Source organism: Larus michahellis, chromosome 6 (genome assembly GCF_964199755.1).
Source record: "Larus michahellis chromosome 6, bLarMic1.1, whole genome shotgun sequence".
Lineage (NCBI taxonomy): Eukaryota > Metazoa > Chordata > Aves > Charadriiformes > Laridae > Larus > Larus michahellis.
The window spans coordinates 71,110,499-71,121,521 of record NC_133901.1 but is presented as its reverse complement, the minus strand read 5'-3'; the positions used below and the strand labels follow the sequence as shown (position 1 = coordinate 71,121,521).

Sequence of the window (11,023 nt, the reverse complement as noted above, 5' to 3'; positions counted from 1 at the left end):
CGCGTGACATCCCAGAGCTGAGTGTCCGGAGCGGGGACGAGCAGGGGTTGTACTCTTCCAGCATTTAAGCGGCATTTCTTGCCATCCCTGCAGGGTGTGACTCCCACCCCGACAGCAGGAAAATCCAGGACCCTCATCAGGGAGATGCTCGGGGCTGGGAGCACAGGGAGAGGGATGGTGGTGTGCGAACCTCTAACCACAGAGGCAGCGTCTGGTCCCTGGGTGCTCCCTGGACACAGTAAAGCCCCGGGAAGCAGACACAGTGAATGGCGATGAATTACCACGGGTTACAAGAGGAGCTTTTCACATCAAACCTGCTTCCACTGTGTATTTGCCCGTGTATTTTTCTCTGATGCTACCAGAACTAGAAGCGCCGTCTCCTGCGGTGTGAATTTCTGTACAACAGACAACCGACTGAAAAGGATGAATTTTGTTATTTTTATGTAACAAGTACATAAGCCTTGCTTTCCCTTCAGCTCTTGCCCTATTGACTCGAAGGCAGTGACTGGAATGTGGAAACACAGCTGATGTATTGATTTTACCCAGACAGTACAGCTACACAAAATTTGATAGTCCCTGTTCCGTTTTGCCAGTAAAAAATCCTGGGAAGCAATGTCATAATACAATGAAGCACCGGGAAATCACGATGCTTAGCAAGGATGAATCGCATTCAAGTGTTGAATCCGATGGCAAATTGAATTAAAAAAAAAAATAAATTTTGATTTAACACATTTTTTTTTTCATTTATTATGGGCTTCTCCTAAGCAATAATCTCTCTAAAAATACAGAATCATTGCTTTTGCAACCAGATTAAAATATAAGTAAAGTTAAAATATAAAGCATTAAGCTCAGTAAAATCATTCGTAGCTGAAGATTTGGGAATATTCTTAAGAAATGAAAACTCAGTCTCTCCTTTTCAGCTACTGTGTCTCTTCCCTGCTTAGCCGGTGAGAATTGCAGGGACAGACCGCGTGTGGTTTTGGGAACTCGCCATCAGACTTTTCCATTCCTCCAAGTTAATTCAGCAGACACCCCACAGGCACTGTGCGCACGCAGCTAAAATCCCCCGCGCCCTTACGAGCCGGAGGTCGTTATGCATTCCCCAAGCTTTGTCCAACCCGTTTCACGAGGAAAAACTGCCAGGGATGATAGGCAAGCGATGCCTGGTTGCTCTTTGTGAAGACGACCACTGTCTGCTAGGAGGAGAGGCGAGCCCTCCCAACCCACTGGGCTTCAGACTTGAAGCTGGGCTCAAGACACAGCCCAAGAATTAAACGTTCAGCACATTAGCTGCTATCCCAGCCACGGCTTAAGCTTGCAGGCAGTACATGCCTGCCTGATCCCAAAAAGATGATTTATGATTATATGACAGTCCCTTCTCTTTCTTATATAGGCCAATGTATTGCTCTAGAGTAAAGAAATCATGGGTTTTTTTATCATGTTGAACTCTATCTGCACAAAGAAACAGTCCAGTTCCTTATTTCCATAGGTTTATTCTTGAATAATGAAACAAGGCTCTTGTTATTTGTTGCTTGTACTATAACCTCCCCTGTAAAAGGCACAGCCTAGAAAGTGGAGCTGCCATAACTATGTGGTTTCCTGGGCTTTTCCATAATGTATTAATGTAAGTCCAAGTCTCCGGTGCATCCTGGCTCAAATGAGCACAATTCTCTGCTCTGCTTGGGTACTGCCTCAGCTACTGAAACCTTTTCACCGCCACTTCCAGATTATTGCGGGCAAAACAGCGAAAAGACGCTGAGCTGTTTCCTTGATGCTACGCCCGTCCCTGAAGAGTTAACACCACAGTAGGCACCGAGCTGCTCTAAACTTCAGCAAGGGGCAGGTTTCTGACATTTCCAAGATCAGGAGATCTCAGAAATGGCATTTAACTGCAAAAGCATCCCGTACACTTACTCGCGTTAGACATTTCACCACTCACGCCCAAACTCTTATGCCGTTAATGTGCTTTGAACACGCTCACCTCGTAGCCGAGGCTATTGGCCAAGGTGCGTGTGGGGCTCCGAGCCCCCTTGACCTTTCTCGCTGTGGTGGTGGGTCCCTGGGCACACGTCGGTCTCTTTGCATTTAGCAGCCCCTCACTCTCATCCTCCCGTTCCCAGGGCTGGTGTTCCTCGCTCTGCACTGAAGCAGGCTCTCATCGCCAGCTCCAGGCCCACGGCGCCTGCGTTTGTGTTTATCGTCTTGCACAGACCCAGAGAAACTCCTGCGGTGTTTTTTTTTTTTTTTTTTTTCACACTAAGTCTGGTCGTTTGGCTATCGCATAGTATCACTTTGATGGCATCGTCTGTTCGGGAATGTGTCAGAAGCTTTAGCACACGCAGACATGTAAAACCAAGAGCAAATCATCCAGCCTGTGTGGCACGGTGGGGTGTGTGGCACAGCAGGGTGTGTGTCACGCGTGCAATGGGGCATTGCACACCTAGGGGCACACGATTTTTGGCACCTGTGTTAAGTCTCCAAGTGAAAAAGCTCAGCTCATCAGCCTTTCCGCAGCGCCGGTGGGGACAAGTTCCATTGGAACATCTTCCGAGCTCCTGAGTTGGCTCCTTGCTCTCGGGCACCCTCCAGAGGAGCCCACCTCTCCTCACAGCTTATGGAGGGCCCTTAGGGGATGTTGGTCTCAGCTTGAGTGCAAACACTCCCTGAAATATCTTCTGCCACACTCAGACCTGAATCCTGCTGCAGTAACGGTGTGGCTGCAAGGAGAAATGATTCAGTGAGGGCACCTGCAGAGGGCACCTGCCATGGTCAGCAGAGTTTCATCACAGCCATCAATCTACAGCGGTTCGGGCTCTAGGAAGCCAGGGGAGCTCAAGGAGCCATCAATCTACTACGGTCTGGGCTCTAGAAATCCAGGGAAGCTCAAGGAGCCCTGGGATGCCCTTCAAGCTGCCCTGCAGCCAGTCCCTCCTGGGCCTGCACATAAGTCTGGCCCAAGCAAGGATGGACCACAGCATCCCATCCCATCCTCATCCCATCCCAGCATCCCATCGCCCTTTTTCATTAAAGTCTGCAGCTGCCCCATTAACCCAGAGACTCGTTACCTGAGGCAGTTTTTCCTTCAAGCAGTGTTTTTGCTTAGAGGGATTGCAACTTCTCTGCTCCAATAAGACTGATTTATTTAAAAAAAATCCTCCTTTTCTTTCCAATACATAAAAATAGAATTTGAGTACAACAGAAGCACAAAGAAATACAAACGGTGGCCTCCATGTACACATTGAATCATTATCTTAAATGGTCCCTGAAGAAAGGTTCTGGCAATGCAGTGTGCTCTGAGCTTGTCCATGGACTTCCCCAGCGCAGGACCCAGCTGAGCCGCTAACAAAGACCCCGCTGGCGAAGCCTGAAGCACCCGTGGCCACCCGGGGGTCTCTTCTTTTGTCTTTTCCTGCATTTTCAGGGTCCTGCAATGGCATACTGTCCCAGGGCAAATAGTCTCAAGGCGAAAATATGGATTTCAGCCCGTCAGAGCTTTGCATCCCAAAGCAGAAGAAAGCGTGGGTTGAGTGAAACCTCTGGTGTCCCAGCTCCGAGGTCAGTGTCTTCGCTGCGTCTCGGGAAGGGTCCTCTGGCTCTGCCAGGCCAAGAGCTTCTCCATCCTCCCTATTTACAGGTGTGTGCCCACTCCTTGGCGAATGAATTTCACAGTCCAGAGGCAGCTTTTTAAAATTTGAACGCCAACTTGAACACACAGCTATTTTCACCAAGAAATTCATCAACAAGCCCTTTATTTTTTAATTTTTTTTTTTTTTTTTTGGTAATGATACAAGGCTATCTCCTCTCTTCACTCTCTACATGACCTGCTCACCACAACCCCCAGCCACCTGGAAAAAAAGCAGCTTAAAATGCAAATAATTGCAAAAATAACTTTCCCTGCACCTTTTAATGTGGTGCTTTCCCTGCACCTTTTAATAACCCTTTTAAAGGTTACCCTGCTGAAACAAGAGCTTGAAACCTTGAACAGGATTCTACTCACTTTAAAAAGGAAACAAAAGTTCTAACTTAAATGTCTGTTTACTGGAGAGCCCTGGAAAATAATAAAATGAAGAAAAAGATTATGTCTGAAATATTTTTAAAACCATTTCAGAATAGTGTTTTTTCTTGTATGAAGCTTTTTTTTATTTTCAAATAGGAGATCAATAAAAAAGAAATTTGACTACATAAACCTACACAGCATATTGGCTCTTTCCTTCACTCCAGGTCTACTGAAGTTGGATATTTGTAAGCCAGATACTTTGTAATACTATTTATTACATTTTGGGCCAGGAAAAACTCCTCTTGTACAGCTGGTTCTTCCCCTCCATCAGGCACTTGCATCTCTGACACATTTTAGGTTCTTAGACCTTGGATTTGTTTATGATTTTTTTGGTGAAACTTGCTTTATGGTTCCATTATAATGCACACAAAGTCTGGATAATGCAGGTTGCAGTTTGGGGTTGTTTTCTTGTAAACAACAATAATATTTTTAGCTTTTTATTTAAGAAAGCTGTATTTTTGTCAATAGCGAGGAAGAGGGGACTGGAGGAGGCGAAGAGCCAGAAAGGAAAAGCAACACTTTATATAGTTCACAACTTTGTTTTCTTCAGACCATTCAAAGAATGACCCGAAAGCAAAAGCAGGGAACAGGCACCAGCCATTAATAAGCAAATAGGGGTGGCCAAAACCCTCTAATTTTGAAGTATTTAATAAAATGCCCAAACATAACCACCGTGGCTGCAGCCCACTGGTGCCATGTTGCATTTTTCCAAAGCTTCGTGAAAAAATGCAGAAGCCACACGTATACGTGGATGCAGTGGATAAATCGGAGGTGTTTTTACCAAGGCACCTCAAGCAGCCGGTGCCCTGGGAAGCCGGTGGGTACCCGGGGGCTGCATCGGGACACCCGCACCACGGGCCACCAGCTCCCCGCAAGCAATCGTCAAGGCGATTAGCAGGAAAACCAGCAATTAAGGAGCTCCTCAGCGGGGATCTGGCTTAATTTTGAATGCTCGATTAAACCTGAAATTCTTTGTACAAATTGTCGTCGCCTCCATGGGCTGACACAAAGATGATCTTGTGTGTTTGGGAAAAAAATAAAGGGGTTTTATTTCGAAACGCTGCAGAGGATGGTGGGGCTGGGTGCCCCCCAGGCCAGCCTGGTCCCCCATGGGAGTGGGGTCCGGGGGTGAGGGCACATCCCTCTGTCCCTCCCTGCACCCCAGGCTCTCTCCTGGCATCTCTGGAGAGTGCGGGCTGCAAACCCGGCACTTTCCTTCCCCAACCCACCCCGGAGGGCTGCGGCCGGCGGGAACCTTGCTTCCAGAGGATGCACAGGTCCAGAGGAGGCCACAGAGATGCTGGGAGGGCTGGAGCCCCTCTGCTGTGAGGACAGGCTGAGAGAGCTGGGGGGGTTCAGCCTGGAGAAGAGAAGGCTCCGGGGAGACCTTCCAGCCCCTTCCAGTCCCTAAAGGGGCTCCAGGAAAGCTGGGGATGGGCACTTTAGTATGAGCTGTTGTGATAGGACAAGGGGTAATGGTTTTAAACTAAAAGAGGGTAGATTTAGACTAGATAAGGAAGGAATATTTTACAACGAGGGTGGTGAGACACTTGCCCAGGTTGCCCAGAGAGGTGGGAGATGCCCCATCCCTAGAAACACTCCAGATCAGGTTGGACAGGGCTCTGAGCAACCTGATCTAATTGAAGATGTCCCTGCTCATGGAAGAGGGATTGGACTAGATGGTCTTTAAGGTCCCTTCCAACCCAAACCATTTGGTGATTCCATGATCCCACGGGGGGCCCTCGGCTGCAGCAGGGAGCTCTGCTTTGCTCTTGGCCATGCGAAGATAAGGAAGCCACCCTGGACACCAACGCTGCAGGAGGTTAAAGCCTTTCCAAGGTTTCGGTGGGAAGGGACAGTGTGAAAAAGGAGGGAAAGCAGCACCCACGGCCAGCCCCGACGGCTTCGCTGGGCTCCCAGCGCACCCCCATCCCCGCTCCCTGCCTCCTGCACCTCTCCGTACTTATAGATCATATATAAAAATGTACATTTTACGCGTTACAAAAATATGCCTCTCTCGTGGGTTAGCGCATCTCGGTGGGCCCGGGGAGCTGCGGTCACGCCGGGGCCCCCGCCGCTCCCCCCGGCCCCCTCGGGCGCGCCGGATTCGGCCCGTCTCTTCCTCCTCCTCCTAAAATTGCCGTTATCGAACATTTTCTCGCAGTTGGGGTCGAGGGTCCAGTAGTTGCCTTTGCCTGCGGAGAGAGGAAGGGTCCCCCGCGTTGTCCCGCCGCCGCCTCCGCGCCCCGCCGCGGGAGGGGGAGTAAGGGACGGGGGAGGGGGGGGGTGTGCGGAGGGGACGCGCCCCCCGGGTCCCCATGGCCATCCCCATGCCCTTACCCGGGTCGTCCTCGTCCCGCGGCACCTTCTTGAAGCAGTCGTTGAGGGAGAGGTTGTGGCGGATGGAGTTCTGCCAGCCCGCTTTGCTTTTCTTGTAAAAAGGGAAGTTTTCGGCCACGTACTGGTAGATCTGGCTGAGGGTCCGCCGCCGGCCCGGCGCGCTGTGGATGGCCATGGCGATCAGCGCCGAGTAAGAATAAGGTGGCCGGGCCGGGCGGGGACACTCCTGCGGGGGGGACAGCGGCGGCCAGCCCCTCTCCGCGCCCGCGGAGCTCGGCGGAGGGAAGGGGCCGGCGGGCGGGCAGGGGGCGGCGGGGCCGCCGAGCCACAGGTAGGGGTTGGCGGCGGGATGGGGGGGCCGGGGGCGACCCGGCGGGTAGATGCCGGGACACACGGCCACCTCCAGCATCTCCCGGGCCGGGGGAGGCGGCCCGAAGGCGTGCATGCTCCGCCGGGCGCCGCGCCGGCACCGCGCCGCTCCGCGCACCACCGCTTAAATACCGCCCGCGGCGGCGGGACGGACGCCGCCGACCCCCGGCCGGCGGCGGAGGAGCGGGGGGGGGGGGGGGGGGGAAGAAGGGGAGGCGGGACCCCCCCGCCCCACGCGTGTCCGCGCCCCGCCGCCGCGGGCAGCCCCCCAGGGAAACGCCGCCCCTCCGTCCGCCCTCCGTCCATCCGTCCGTCCCTCCCTCCTTCCCCCCGCAAAACCCACTGCCCCCCGCCCCAGTAAAGCACCGGCTGGTGCGGGACGGAGCGAGCTCGGAGCTCCCCCGCGGGAAAAGTTTCCGGGGCGAACCGGGAGGATTTAGGCAAACCACAAGAATTTGGGCAAACCGCAAGGGTGAGAGTTGCCGCCTGATCCCACCCTCTGCATCCTCCCCAAGCCCGGGCACAAAATCCATACAGCCACAGCAGCCTTTCTCCTCTAGGGAGGGAATTGCCGGGAGAAGTGAAGAAGGTGCCTAAACCCTCTCTGGGAATGTCCCTTGGGGACTAGGGGGGACAAATTTGGGGTTTCCAGGGCTTTGCGATTTGAGCTTTGATGGGTGCTTGTAGATTACAGCAGTGGTTACAGGGGGACCTGATCCCACTGCACCCGAGATACAAGGGTTTGGGCAGTAAAGTTGAAATGTCCCTATTTGGTACTTTATAAAACAATTTCTGAACTTTGATTGACCTGAGCAATCCCTGCCCTGACTGACATCTGCAGTGCTAGGGTAAAGCAGCCTGGCAGGCCCAGCTGTCCCTTCATTCAGACAGCTTTGATTTCGAGCACATAAATTCCTTTGCAAAAAAATCATCGACATGCTGTCCCACATTTCCTTGAAGTCCAAACCAGAAATCATTATCATTTGGAAATGAAAATTTCCCATTCGCAAAATCTCCAAAGGCATGTGTGGGTCCTACAGGCACATGCGAACTCCTAGGACTGAGCTCCTTAACGCAAAGTGAGCTCCTTCTCCCCGCGCTTACACAAACCCGCGGTGCTCATCCGCAGAACTCACAAATAAATAAACAAAAAAAAACAGGGAGTGAGTCCGGTGCCCGCACACTGGGCTGCAAGGGAAGGAAAGGATTTCCTTCTTTTGGTACCGCTGGCATTGACTTTGAAGTAAAATTCACGCTATGCTCCGGTCCATGGCAAAGGATGCACCTACCTGTGCAGCTCTGCTGGAATATTGCAGCCACAAAAAACCATGCGCATAACTTGATTTTCACTTTTTGAAACTTTTCTTCTGCATTTCTTGCTCTCCTGTTAAACCAGCGTTTTGGGTTATGTTTTCTCCCATTGATGTTAAAACAGAAGTAAATAATCTAAAATTTTTCATCTTTGATAGAAGACCTATGGTGATTTGATGAAAAGTTGATTTTAAATTGCATTTCTCTCTATCCTTTTGCTATAAAGTATGTCTGTCTTTTTGAAATTTCAGGTCATTCCTCAGAAATACAGGCAAAAGGCATGACTTCATCAGTAGCTATAGCTATATATAGGTAAATATAAATGGGACACTGATCTGTGGCAGAGAATTAAGATACTTCAGGTGACGTCACATACAAATAAAATAATCTCAGATTCTTAGATCTGTATTTTGGGTCGGCGAATGCAGGTGTGAAAGTACATCTGTATCACTAGAATCTTTGTGTTTTCAATGATTTCTTTGTAAAGCACGTTATTTGTGCCTGTGCCTGGGCACTGGCGTTCCCGTGGCAGGGCCATCTAACCCCGTACGCTCTCTCCGGGAGCGGCTTCGAGCGGATGCTTCAGGGATGCAAGGAACCCTTAGGAGATCGGGTTTCTTCCTAATGGAAGGCGGTTAGCGGATAGCTTCCGCCCTGCAGCACGAGTGTTATAACCCATTTTGCACATATATATATAAAAAAAAAATATATATATACACAAACATATAGGCTTATGCCAGGGCAAGGATTTGTCTTTAACACCCTCTCGGAGCCAACCCAGACCTCCTGGGACATGCTTTGCCCCCTGCCCTGGCCCTTTGCTGTATCACCATGATGTGCTAGGAAAGGTTTAGCCCACCGACCTTCAGGCCGTGCAGCAAGGTACGCCCGCTTGTCCGAAATGTCAGAAAATGCTTCAGAAAAACCAGCCAATTGTCGGTAATGACAAGCACTCGCATCTTCATCGGGTGGAAAAAAAGTTCAAGAGTTGAAAACCACGGACCTACTAATGTTAATTTGCACTGAATGTTCCTCTATGCACATTGCAAAATTAGAAATAGCTGATTAATACGACTGACAGGGTACTCGTCTGAATATTGGTTACTTTAGGCATAGTTTTAGAAGATCTGTCTTCAAATCTCAGAAGTGGGAGGGGTGGTATTCTTTCCGTTTCAGTGAAATTAGTTCAGGAAACAACCCGACCCGAACATTAAACTGAAAGTTATTTAATTTCCCTGCACTTATCGATTACCCGGAGACATCCAGCAGCAAATTGACCTCTGGGTATCACCAGTGCGGCTGCCCGTGGATGCTCCTGTTCCTCAGGAAGGCTGTTTTGTTTTCCGTGGCACTGCTTGTCTGGTCACTGTCTGTCCGTGTAACGGCAACAGCTGCAACCACAGGGAGAGGTGTAACGCGGGTTTGTGTCCGTCGGGTTAGAGCAGACCCGCAGAGTGATATTATTTGTGTTAGTCTAGTGCCTTGTGGCAAACTTCAGTGTGGCTTGGCTGAATTTTCTTCTAAGTTTTGGACATCTACCATGTAAACAGGAGAATTTATTTCATATGTTTTCTAAATGTACAAATTTACAAGTCTACAGAGAGCTCATTAAATTCTCCCTTTCTCAGTAGAGCTGACACTCAAGGACATGAAAACACTTATGCATTATATAGTTGTTAATGCTGATTTCTTTTTGCTTTGCAGAAACCCTTTTACTAGGAAGCAGCAATCCCTGGTAAACATCCAAACATAACTTAACTCTTTTGTGATAGTCTAACCCACAGGAAAAATACTTCTTGTTATGGATCGTGGAGCTTTTTACAACTTTCCTTCTTTTCTCTAGCATTTCACCTGAATTCACGAGGTGAGGAATGTGTCCTGATGGCGTGCTCAAGGAGCAGCAATCTCTGCCGTAGCTTTGCAGGTCTCTGATATGCGTTATAACGCAGCAGTAGCTCAGCAGGACGGTTCCCATCGTCTTTTTCTCACCATCGTGTCCTTCATCGCCCGTTGCCCGGCAGCGGCGAGAGACGAGTGTGTGCCCAGATACAGCTGACAAACAGGGTGACAGGGTGACAACAGTGAGGGTTCTCTATAAAAGCTGGATTTTGACCTCAGGAGACGCAGCTGAGTTGTCCCAAACCTGCCTGCTGTGTCACTCCCACGTTAAAACCGGGCGGCTTTGGTTAATTGTGGGACGGCGATGCCATCTAGTGGCACCGGTACCCGCTCCGCTGGGCGCTGGAAAGGGTGTCCGCATCCCACCTTGACGGCTCTCACCCTTCCCTTGAGTGCCTTAAAGCCTGAGAAATGAGGCACATTAACAAAGAAGCGTGAAAGACAGGAGTATTTCTGTCTTTCATGGCTCCCTACAGCACCCTGAGGAGGGGAAGTGGAGAGGGAGGTGCTGAGCTCTTCTCCCTGGGATCCAGGGGGAGACGTGTGGGAATAGTTCAAAGCTGCGCCAGGGGAGGTTTACACTGGGTATTAGGAAGCATTTCCTTAAACGATCCTTCCCTTCCCTTCCCTTCCCCTTCCCTTCCCCTTCCCTTCCCTTCCCTTCCCTTCCCTTCCCTTCCCTTCCCTTCCCTTCCCTTCCCTTCCCTTCCCTTCCCTTCCCTTCCCTTCCCTTCCCTTCCCTTCCCTTCCCTTCCCTTCCCTTCCCTTCCCTTCCCTTCCCTCTTCCCTTCCCTTCCCTCTTCCCTTCCCTCTTCCCTTCCCTTCCCTTCCCTCTTCCCTCTTCCCTCCCCTCCCCTCCCCTTCCCTTCCCTTCCCTCTTCCCTTCCCTTCCCTTCCCTCCCCTTCCCTTCCCCCTTCCCTTCCCTTCCCTTCCCTTCCCTCCCCTTCCCTTCCCTCTTCCCTTCCCTTCCCTCTTCCCTCCCCTCCCCTCCCCTCCCCTTCCCTTCCCTTCCCTTCCCTTCCCTTCCCTTCCCTTCCCTTCCCTTC

General features: G+C 50.8%; 1 protein-coding gene across 1 annotated transcript; it reads right to left on the bottom strand.

Moving 5' to 3' along the window:
• Positions 1–6,055: 6,055 nt before the first annotated feature.
• Positions 6,056–10,081, bottom strand: FOXI2 (forkhead box I2). The gene is made up of 3 exons (XM_074593062.1): positions 10,067–10,081; positions 6,398–6,623; positions 6,056–6,252 (listed from the first exon to the last, which is right to left on the bottom strand). The coding sequence occupies exons 1-3, from the start codon at positions 10,079–10,081 to the stop codon at positions 6,056–6,058; spliced, it is 438 nt and encodes a 145-aa protein (XP_074449163.1).
• Positions 10,082–11,023: the final 942 nt, after the last annotated feature.